Source organism: Rhododendron vialii, chromosome 1a (genome assembly GCF_030253575.1).
Source record: "Rhododendron vialii isolate Sample 1 chromosome 1a, ASM3025357v1".
In the NCBI taxonomy this organism is placed as follows: Eukaryota; Viridiplantae; Streptophyta; class Magnoliopsida; order Ericales; family Ericaceae; genus Rhododendron; species Rhododendron vialii.
The window spans coordinates 35,895,083-35,907,745 of record NC_080557.1 but is presented as its reverse complement, the minus strand read 5'-3'; the positions used below and the strand labels follow the sequence as shown (position 1 = coordinate 35,907,745).

General features: G+C 37.3%; 1 protein-coding gene across 1 annotated transcript; it reads right to left on the bottom strand.

The window, feature by feature from the left end:
* LOC131304439 (tubulin alpha-5 chain-like) lies at positions 1-5,044 on the bottom strand. The gene is made up of 5 exons (XM_058331678.1): positions 4,839-5,044; positions 2,810-3,024; positions 2,518-2,717; positions 1,068-1,576; positions 1-552 (listed from the first exon to the last, which is right to left on the bottom strand). The coding sequence occupies exons 1-5, from the start codon at positions 4,949-4,951 to the stop codon at positions 240-242; spliced, it is 1,350 nt and encodes a 449-aa protein (XP_058187661.1). The 5' UTR covers positions 4,952-5,044; the 3' UTR covers positions 1-239.
* Positions 5,045-12,663: the final 7,619 nt, after the last annotated feature.

Sequence of the window (12,663 nt, the reverse complement as noted above, 5' to 3'; positions counted from 1 at the left end):
AACACAAAAGAGAAGGATAATAGCATTCATGATTGAGATGAAATAACAAGTCACAATTCTGAAACCCGTGAAAAGAAAGACTTCTTCTGTAGCAAAGGAAAACACTTCATTCCTAAACACCCCAAACACGGCTTTTTTAACAGTTTCCTAATGCAGATAGGAAGGATAATACACATATTGAGATGGAACGACAACAGAGAAGAGCCAGAAGAAGGGAGACGGCAACACTCAAACTTTACTCAATAATCTTCGCCCTCTTCTTCCTCCTCCACACCTTCGGCACCAACTTCCTCATAATCTTTCTCGAGAGCAGCTAGATCTTCACGGGCCTCAGAGAACTCCCCTTCCTCCATGCCTTCACCCACATACCAGTGAACAAATGCCCTCTTGGAATACATGAGATCAAACTTGTGGTCAATGCGTGAGAACACCTCTGCCACTGCTGTGTTGTTGCTGATCATGCAAACAGCTCGCTGAACCTTGGCAAGATCACCCCCTGGCACCACCGTTGGAGGCTGGTAGTTTATGCCGCATTTGAAGCCAGTTGGACACCTGAGAATTGAAAAAAGACAGCAACACATGAAATTGGGTTGCCAAGGGGTGAGAATTCGAGTCTGAGGCCAGACATTCTGTGTATTTAATGCCAAAGGTTAGGTGCATACCCCATCTAATATATGTTAATGGGTACCTAGGTTAGCTTATTTCTTGTTAAATGGGGCTGCAAGCTTGCAGCATCTACTTTCCCACACGAGGAGCACAAGCTGAACAACAGAGACCTGTTTCCCAACGAAGTTCGTAGAAAATGGTTGTACATAGCAATAGAGCATTCATTTCAGATAAGTTCTTCCAAACTAAGATCAAGAGCTATCCTTGTACAGTTATTGCTCCTAAAAGAATCGCTTAATAAATCCACACCTATTATTCCCTATTTCACTTCAAGATGGTTCTAGGTTTATACTTCATTAGTTCATTACTTCTCAACTACAAGATATTCCACAAAATGTATGATATTTAGTCTATAGATAATTATTCGCAAATCAATATCTACTAAGTACTATTTTACTCACCAGTCAACAAACTGTACAGTCCTTTTGGTCTTTATGGTGGCGACAGCAGCATTAACATCCTTGGGAACAACATCTCCTCGGTACATCAAGCAGCATGCCATATACTTCCCATGCCTCGGATCGCATTTTGCCATCATGCTTGAGGGCTCAAACACTGCATTTGTGATCTCAGGTATAGAGAGCTGCTCATGGTATGCTTTCTCTGCTGATATCACAGGGGCATAAGAGGAAAGCATAAAATGTATGCGTGGATAGGGTACGAGGTTAGTCTGGAACTCGGTAACATCCACATTAATGGCCCCATCGAACCTTAAGGAAGTTGTCAGAGAAGATATTACTTGGGAAATCAATCGGTTCAAATTTGTATAAGTAGGCCTCTCAATGTCTAGGGATCTGCGGCAGATATCATAAATGGCTTCGTTGTCCAAAAGCACAGCAACATCCGTGTGCTCAAGGAGGGAATGGGTAGAAAGAACACTGTTATAAGGCTCCACAACAGCAGTAGATATCTGCAATAAACAAGAAGTTAGGTGCACCTAAGCAATCGAAACAATGAATAGAATTATAACATTCTAGTTACCGATATTAGGCTCCATTTGAAGGATTGTGAAGTTCAAATGAAAGAAGTTACTATCCAATGACAATCAAATTAGATTTGAGATTTACCTAGGGACTTTGATATTGAGAGCTCTATTGTGATGGATTTGAAATAACTACCACTCAGTATGAGGGATTCGTAATTCTTCATGTTAGGGATTGTATCTACACAATGATCCAATAAACTATATCCCTTCTACTTCTGAACCACCTTCCCTGCTAGTTTGCAAGCCACCTACTAGGCTATTGTATAAATACCTATTGTATTCATTAAGTTTGAGCATCCAATTCCTTCCTTTGAAGCCCACATCTGGCGACAGATTCCAAACAGAGCTTTAATCCCATGTTGGCAAACACTAACACTATGTGTGTAGACAAGATAAGCACAAATGTGCAGGAACCACTTGTGAGTCCACTTTGGGGTCCAAACACAAACGATCCAGAATTGTGAATGAAAAAAAGTTAGATGATTGGATCAAGTACTTATATTTATCCGATTGAGTTGAAATATTATTTCAAATTTAATGAACGGCACAGACCGTTTGTGTGGGACCCCAGCGTGGACCCCAAAAGTGGTCTGTGCACAATATGTGCTCATCCTGTCTGTACTCATAGTCGGTCTCTAGAGCAAAATCAATACCATTTTTTAACAGGTAGCAGAAGTTTTGAGATTTTACCGATACATCCCATTAAACGGATCCGATTTTTTTCAAGTTTATGTTAACCAGCATTATTCTAACTCCACCTTAGAAAGCTACAATGCTCGTTATAATACCATGATGCCTATTACTACTCGTTATAATACTTGTATGATAGACTGAAGGGGCTACCAATATAAAACAAATGTCAGCACCTGAGGAGAAGGATAGATGGTGAACCCCAGCTTTGACTTCTTTCCATAATCCACAGACAAGCGCTCCAACAACAAGGATCCCAAACCAGAACCAGTGCCGCCACCAACAGCATTGAACACTAAAAACCCTTGCAAACCAGTGCAGTTATCAGCTAACTTCCTAACTCGATCAAGGCAAAGATCAACAATCTCCTTCCCCACTGCAGAACATCACCAAAATCAGGTTAAACTTACAAAAACGAAGTGTTCATATGCTGGGGCTTTTGAATTTAATGAAGACAATGAGTATAACCTGTGTAATGTCCTCTTGCGAAATTGTTAGCAGCATCTTCCTTGCCAGAAATAAGCTGTTCAGGATGAAAAAGCTGGCGGTAAGTTCCTGTCCTGACTTCATCAATAACTGTTGGTTCAAGGTCAACAAATATAGCTCTGGGCACATGTTTTCCTGCGCCGGTCTCGCTAAAGAAGGTATTAAAAGCATCGTGTTCGACACCCACAGTTGTATCACTGCAAATAAATACATCATAATTTGTAAGGACCTCAAACTAACAACACCCCAAACCAAACCAAACCAAACCAAACCAAACCAAACCGAGCCAACCGAGCCTTATGCCCCAATCAATTAGGGTCAGCTACATGAATCTTGTTTTTTGATTGAAATTTACAACACCCCCAAAAGAAATTTACAAAAGATGCAAATCAAATGCAAACCAGTAGTCCTTCTATGAACAAGTTACAGCTAAGGAGCTACCAATCTAGAGTGGAATAAAAATTCAACTCTAGCATTATGAATAAGATGTTGAAAAGGGGAAACACACAAACACTAACTTACATATAGCTATCTTTAACTTGAGAAATGCAAATATCATGGTTAATCACTTAGAAGAATGTAGCTGACCACTTTCCCCTTTCACATAAAGCCAGAATCATGTTTTCTGTCCCCATTAAAAACAGTGTTGCTCATCCTAGAATATTTTGGCCGTAAACTTGTCCTCATTCCACAACAAAAAGTTATCTAACCACCGAAGCCATTAAAATGCATGATTTAATGAGAGGAATATACGGTGAACTGGCAAACAACCACATAAACACCAGAAAACTTATTTCTTACCCATCCGTCAAGCGAATTCAAGCCAAACAAATACAGCCATGAACCACAAAGAATTGAAGAACCAACTCAAGGGAGGAGTAGAAGAAATGGAAACACACACAAAATCAATTCTACATTCTCGAATTTCCCATGTTGTTTGTTTGAATGGATATGAGCATCCAGATGGAGTTCTGGTGTCAGGTTAAAATTATTTCGGTCTGGATTAAACATGCATTAAAACCCACAAAATGTGCAATATAACATTATGGGTTGTGGTTTTATTAATCTCATCACTATTAGTCCGACGAGATTGTATCTCTATAAATTTATAAATCCTTCAATACTAATCCTATCAAAATCAAACAAGCAGTGCCTCCATAATAAAACACCAGTTCCATATACATCATCAAAGCAGCCACAAAACACTAGATATATCCTTCTTTATAGATCGGGTGCCGGGGCACAGACACCTCGACTAATCCGTAGAGAACAAATCCCACCGTTCACTATCTGGTCCAATTAAAGTCGGGACAAAGTCTTGCATGTCTGGCGTTAGGATCTGGGGTCACGCACACAACACAAGCATGAAATCGAGAAAAAATCACTCGTGTACACATACCCAGAGTAACAAAAAAATTCTCCGGGGAGGAGAACCACCGGCTCCCCCTCTCTCGACTTCACCCTCTCTCGACTACATTGCTACACCCCTGCTCTCCCTGCTCTCAGTTCATACATATATACAATCAGAAACAAGGATAAGCTCAAAGTCATTCAAGGCAAACGCACAAGTAGTTGGGAGTTGACGACGCTTTGGACTTGGAAGGAGACCAATAATTCAAGATCTGGCCCTACCAGAATCAATAGGTCTAAAGTCAAGGTCCAAGTCTTCACCACCAGCCAACAAATGCCATAATAATTTCAAACCAACGGTGATCCAGAACAGAAACAACTGAGATGAATAGAAAGTTATGGAAACAACAAGCCTACCCAGCAAAGAAAATTAGAGACAAATACACAGCGAATCGACTGAACAGATGACCTCGATTGAACGCCAAAATTAGAGACAAATACACAGCGAATCGACTGAACAGATGACCTCGATTGAACGCCCTAGACTAACAGATGACCTCGATTGAACGCCCTAGACTAAATATACGCACGGGAGACGCACATTACAGATGTGAGATGTAGGAATGTGTAGAGAGCAGAAGAGTAATTATTAAGGGAGTACCTGGGCATCTTGCCGTCGGGCTGAATGCCATGTTCGAGGCAGTAGAGCTCCCAGCACGAATTCCCTACCTGAATCCCCGCCTGCCCAATGTGTATGCTTATGATCTCTCTCATCTCTCTCTCTCTCTCTCTAGCAACAACTACAGCAACAATCACAGACTCTCAACTACTCTACCCCCTCAGATCCGTTTCCCCTCTCTCTCTATATATATATGGAAGCAGCGACAGTATTAAATGGCATTGGATAAACGTCTGGAGTCCGAAAATGATTTTTGGCGCCAGCGTTTAGGTGGCCCCTCACAGCTTTCAGAAACTGTCGGCGTTCCCTCAATTGCCTGTTAAATTTTTTCAAATAAGAATTTAAAAAATAAAAAATAAGAATTTATTTTTAAATTAAAAATAATAAAATTATAAAAATAATTTTTTAATTTTTTTTTGCAGAGTTTAATAAATTTCATTAAAATCTATCAAATAAGATTCACATTATATATTTTTTTTATTTTAATAAAACTATTATTTTTAGACTTAAAAATTGCAATTAAGTACTTATTTTTTAATAGAGAATCTGAAACACAAATAAATCTATGGGTTAGTACTATTTTCTTTTTATTTAATTTTTTTCATATATATTTTTAGTAGTTTTGTAATAAAATTATTATTAATTTTTTTTGAAGAGAGAAATTTAGAAATTAAAAATTTACAGCATTATCAAAATATAAGAAAGTTTAATAAAGACAAAAATAATTCAAAATCGACAAACTTTTTAGATTTAGTCCATCTTTATTCAAAAAAATTAGTTTGGTTAATAAGTTTTTACTAGTCATCTAAATAAACTAATTATCTACACACACAAAATGACGCAAAACTAAAAATATACAAATTTCTTTCAAATAACAATGAAAAATAAGCCGACTACTTCGTTTTCTATCATTATATGATGCCTGCCAGATATACCGTATATATCTTAGAAATGAATTGTTCAAAGAAAAAGATATACAGTAATACATGCATCCTTAAAATGAATTATTCAAATTGAAGTATTAAGTGCGATTATGTTGTACGTATTTTAATTTTGTATCGTAAGGAATCACGATATAATAATACGATGGACAGTGGTCAATACACTCAAAATAAACCAGTCATGTGCTGAAAATGTAAGCAAGTTAGATTTGAAATTCTTATTTCACTCAGCTTTGTTCAAAGATAATCTCAAGCCGAGAAACAAAAATGGTTGAAACAAATAATTATACTTGTATACTTAATAATGAATTTTACCACCTCGTTCCCACCAACAAAAAATACTAAAAACTTAACGCATTTTACCAATTGGTTTCCACTAAATAAAAAGTTTTTACCAATTCAACAATTTTTTCACTCACATACCCATCAAAAACTTATTCATTGAGTAGTGCTACATGTACCGACCTCCCCGGTACCGAAATCGTACCGCCGGCCGCCGGTGGGCCGTCTCCGGCCACCGGACGGCCGATCCGAGCCGTCCAAAAATTTTTAAAAAAAAAAACGAGGGGGCCTACGCGGGAATCAACGGCATCCGAGGTGTGTAAGGTTCTTGATCCGAGCACCCTTTTTTCGTGTATATATGTATATTCGCGGGAATATACATATATACACGAAAAAAGGGTGCTCGGATCAAGCACCTTACACACCTCGGATGCCGTTGATTCCCGCGTAGGCCCCCTCGTTTTGTTTTTTTAAAATTTTTGGACGGCTCGGATCGGCCGTCCGGCGGCCGGAGACGGCCCACCGGCGGCCGGCGGTACGATTTCGGTACCGGGAGGTCGGTACCAATATCATTTCTGCTTATTCATTACAGGAAACAACTTGACATTTCTCAACAATTTATTCACTACCGATCGAAAACACCTAATAACTTTTAAACCACAAATAAAAATTCACAAATTTTTCACTACCGAAAACACCTCCTAAAAAAATAGAATATTTAGGGGGTTTTTTTTAAAAAAAAAAATCGATTTAGGGGTGTTAATCAAGCCAAAAACAGTGTATTTTGAGGCTTGGCTGAATTCCTTTTTCACACATGTGAAAAAAATATTACCATTACATGAAAACCCTAGCCAGGATTTTACACGTATCTTTACAATATTTGCGAAATGACCTCTTGTTCACGAGCATATCAAGCCAAACAATAAAAAGTGACTAAGCTTGGCTTATACTTTGTTTGAACAAATTTAAATGAGCCAATAGTCAAGCCGAGCTCAGGTTGTTTGATTCGTTTAGCTGCGCTAGTCTTAGTGAAGTTCAATTCGATCAGATTTTCACAAAAACTCGAGCTTCTGCCACAGAATAGATTTAGAAGGGTCTAAAAGTAATTGCCTTTTTCTCACAAGAACGTAAAGGTTCAGTGAAGACAAGATTAAAACCCAAAAAAAAAAAAGTACATCAAGTATTGGATGAAGAATGAGATATTTCCAATTGATTTTGAGGCAAATAATCATATAAAAGAACTAAAATTCCAATTTATGTATAATAATAAGAAAAGTTCAAATTAGTTTGTGGATTTATTGAAATTCTCTACAGACTTTGTAGATAAGCTTTTGAATATGACCACCGAAAAATTTCTCACCACTTATAGATTAAAGCATGCAATTTATTGCATTTGGGCTTTTCTTTTTCTTTTTTTCATAACAGGATGTCTGGCCCAGCTTACGTGCACCTCAACTAATTTTGAAGTTCTGAAATTAACAACCGGACAAATCCTCTAGTGATTCTCGTGGAATTCGAACATACAGCCTCCTAAAAAACAAGCACTTGTTAACTTTCTCATACCCACCTCGCCAACGTCATTGTTTTTATTGCATTTGAGCTTAAGGTGACTCCACTTCTTTTTTTTGAAGACAAGGTGACTCCTCTCGAACAACTGAATTATAGTAAATGACAAAAAAAAACTTAATTAAACCAATATACGTGAAGTTCCAATCATGATTGGTGTACTTATTTAATGCCAGTCCTTCAATGTGCTAGGCTGTTCACTTCACCAAATTTTTGTCAACTTCACCAAACTTTGTCACATGCAATCCAAGTTTTTTTTTTTCCCCGTATTTTGAAAGGCAGATGCAATGGGGACCGATATTCCGAAAATCCATGTGTCTCTGTGCCGAGAGGTTTTTCGGCCGTTGGATTGTGTGATTTATGTTTTAAATCCAATGGCCGAAAAATCCCTCTGCATAGAGGCACAAGAATTTTCGACACAAAGGATCCTGCCTTCGTATAATGCAAGTTCAAAACAATATAAAATGAAGCAATTAATGCCAGCTCTATGTAGAGTATATTGCCTTGTGTTTTGTTGATATGATTCTAATGCCGGGTGTTACCAACAACTTGGTAGTTAAATTACAAACAAATAAACAATCAATTCTGGAGTTGGACATCGATGACTTGACCTTCACATGAACATATTCGTTCATAGGCGCTGTATTTTGTAGAAGCCAATCCTAATTTGTTTGACTATGAAGTTTAACTTATTTTACTGCTGCATCTGCATAATGGAGTTCATTATATGTACATGCATGAAATTTCTTCCAAAGCGATAATACCAATGTGAATGTGTAGTCAAAGGATTTTCGTCGAAGAAGGGTATTGCTCTTCCTTTGTACTTCACCGATTTTTGCCGTACCACAAGGTCCCAAGTACTGACTATTCTTGATCTGTAGGAGGATCTATTTCCATTCACATAGATATCCAATCAGTTTAAGTGCGTGTCGGGCGGATTTGTACGTACCTAATTATATCTACTCTGGGTTAAACTTTTAGACACTCTCGTTATAAAAAACTGAAGAATCAACCCAACGCGATAAAGTTCGATAAAAACCTAACTCAGGCATTATTTTCGCTCCAATTGGAAACAAAATAAATTGGGGATGCCAAGAGAGCTGTTTGGAAGCTTTCGATCGGTACATTACTTGTTCTCTGGGAACTCAAGCACATCCGACATAGGTTTGTTTGGGGAGCTGTGCTATCCACACAGATTTTTGTGCACAGATTTTGTTGTGGGGCCCACCACGGGTCCCACACAAATCATCCAAGCCGTTCATTAAATGTAAAACATTTTTTCAAGGGTCCCCGTAAAAAATAAGCTCAATCCAATACCTATATGTACTTCATCCAACTATCAACTTTTCATTCAGATTTTCGGATAATGAAAAGTTATACGATTGGATCGAGTATCTATAGGTATCGGATTGAGATTATTTTTTACGGGGACCCTTGAAAAAATATTTTACATTTCATGAACGGTTCGGATGATTTGTGTGGGACCCGTGGTGGGCCCCACAACAAAATCTGTGCACAATCTGTGCACAGATTGTATGTGTGTGTAGACTTTCTGTTGTTTGGGTTGGGTTGCTTTGAGCTGAGCCCAAATACAGTGGTTGTGTTTGGTTGAGAGTTTAGTTTAGTTTAGTTTTGGTAGTGAGTGGAGAGAGAAATAGAGTAATGATTGAATATAAGGGTAATGATTGGAAAGAGATAAAGAGAGATGATAAAATAATAATTGAAAAAATAAGATAATAATTGGAGAAAGAAATAGAATAATGATTGAAAACAAAACTAAAACTAAAACTAAACCTTTAACCGAAATTATTGGGCCATGATATCACTTGGGGGGTCAATTCATAATAAAGCTGGAGGCCCCAAATTTCCAGTGCAACAGACCTTTTGTATGTATGTACTAGGTGCGGCCACGTGCAAAGCACGAATATCATGTGTCCGTTGAAGAGGATATACTATTTTGTTTCAAGGCAAAGATTAATGTTGTTTTTGATGGTCAAGACGGAAATGTAGGAATGATAGTAGAAGAGTTATGAATGTATATTACATTGCTTAAGACAGCAAAAAGTCTAGCTGATGCACATGTAAATATTGCCTACCTTAATTACAGATGGGAGAGTAGTTTGATTGTAGTAAAGTCTATGGTAGTTAGGTACACAGATTCAAAAGTATTTAGAAAGCAAATCATGCACACCAAAAGAGTTATGGCTTGAGATAGTGGGTCATTTGTTAACTCTTTCAAATCAACCACACTAATTTTTGCAGGGTTAGTTCTTGCGCCAGCTTCCGTTGCAGACAAAACTTTCAAGCCCCAACGCACACATGCTGCAAGAAGTGCCACCTATTACACATTAGGAATGCAGAAATCGTAAATTGAAAAGTAAAACCTCTATCATTCTCACAAGGCATTTGAACTCAAGATAGACAACTTAATAACTGAACTGGAGGTAAAACAAAATATTTTTTCATTGAAAGCCAATCCATCACAAGTTCCAATCCATAAATTCTCAAAATGCATCATCAAGGTACAAATTATAATGGAAGACCTCTGCAAGTGCAATAATTTTCCAAACCCGATGCCCATTATGCTATTATGTGCTCTTAGTCAAATAATTAAACATGGCAATTCGCAAACTACCATAAATGTGCCTATAGACTGATAATAAGGAACACCATTAATGTTAAAATTTTCCCATCTTCTCAAAATGGTCATCCCAGCCTTGTTGGAGCCATTCAATTTCTTATTACTTAATCAAACTCTAAGATCATGGACAAAAGAATACAAATGATGACATGTGAAAGCCCAGCTCTTGTATAATAGAATCATAAAACTCTGGGAGAGTAAACAAAACTGATGAGATCAGGGCATCAAATTGCACAAATCAATCAGTTCTAGGAAATGGAGAGAAGCATAATAATCAGTAATTAGAGATAATGCATACATGGTAGATCAACAAGAATATAAAGCAAGCACATAGAAAAGCAAGACGTGTAACGCTCCGATTTCTCAAGGGATTTTGGAAGCATTAACCCTAAAATACACCGAATTTTACAAACTATTAGGCCCCTATTTACCCTTATACAAAAATTACAATTTCAAAATAATACAAAAATCTATGTAACAAAAGCAACTCCAGAGCGACTCTAGTTTTGACACGAAATTCCAAGCAATGTTGGCCCAGACTCCGTTTCAGGGGTCCCACCTGTATCAACTGCTCCACTGTGGAATCCTGCACACTCTGGCAAATTGAACGCCGAAGCAAACGATTTGCCAGGATACAAACATATCCTGAGTGATAATTCACTAAGTAGAAATCCTAAAACCCAATACCACAATATGCAGATCAACAATATAATAATTCATAATACACCGAAGGTACAAAATAATAACACATCGTCTTTTTCTTTACTATCCATCATCTTACATGAAATCTAAGGATCATCTCCACGAGATCCTTTCCTCCCACATCCACTAACTACAATCGTCTCATGGGTCCACCCTTCCTCTTGCTTATCCTGCACCAGGGTCCTAGGTGAGCGCATCTAAGTTATGTACCGAGTATGTTCTCACTTAAGACCATAACAGGAGGATCGAGTCATCCCATGACGTATCGTACATTAGGGTCGGACATCCATTACCCCACGCTAACTATAACCGTCTCATGGGACCCATTCTCTTTCTCCAAGAGAAACTTTCCATGACGTATCATACATTAACGTCTCACTAACTATAACCGTCTCATGGGACCCATTCTCTTCCTCGAAGAGAAACTTCCCATGACGTATCATACGTTAGCGTCACAACACCGGGCCCCTCGGGTAACCCATTTCAACACAGGGCCCCATAGGTTACCCTTGCCATCACCATGGCTCAAATCACAATCCACACAATCACACTTCCAACACTTTATCAATTTCCATTTACTTAATATCGTCTACATGAGTCACTACTCGTAACCACCCAGGGAACCTATTTGTCCAATCTACAGCCACAACAAAATATCACACGGTTCAACATTTCAACTAAAAGTACTAACAACATATAACCATGCGATAAAATTAATCATGTCATAGAATTTATCATGCGAGTAACAAAATAATATTCAGTCAAACAATTAATTACTATACTTAAAATTAAGTCTATTTCTCTCATTTAGAAATTTTATAAAACATTTCTACTATTTAAACATTTTCTTTAACTTTCATATTATTCATAGATTTTACAAACTAATTATTTTTATTGGAAAATACTTATTGCTAAATTTAGTATTTACTAACTATATTACATATTAATATGAGATTTTCATAAGAACAAAATTATGCGAGGCTATTCTAGTCAATATTTATTAGAGTTAAAGATTAACTAATATATAATCTAAAATATTTCTTGTTTACAATCTAAATAAATTTTTACTAGTAAAATATTCTTGTTAATATTTCATAAATATTTATCTACTCCAATAATTTATTAAACACGTAAACATCCACTCAAATACAAATTAACAGTGCAACATCAATAATAATTTCACAATCAAACACTTGTTAAACGATCATAAATTTTCACAGGGTATAACACTAATCATTTCAGCACAACCGGACTAAATTTTAATATAAACAGGACTAAAAATAAATTAACAATTTAACAGCAAATCATCATCTTCAATAAACTTTAAATCTAAGTAACTCCATTAAAATGCAGATAAAGGTTTTGGGTTTTCGGAAAACTACCTCAAACGCGATTTTAAGTTCGGATAAGTGTTGTACGGTATCCATAGATCGCCGTGGTGGTTCTGAAATCTCGAGGCAACGTCCGGCGGCACTCCAACAGGGCCGCAGCAGCGATGTGCCCACGAAACTCACGGTGTGCACACACCTATAGCCACAACTATCTCTCTCTCTATTCTAGACTCAACAATAGAATTGAGAGTAAAATAATATACTGGTGTTCAATTTGCGGATTGTGTGGATATGTATAATGAGAGAGAATAAAGTAGTGAGAAGGTGAGAGGATAAGTGTAGAA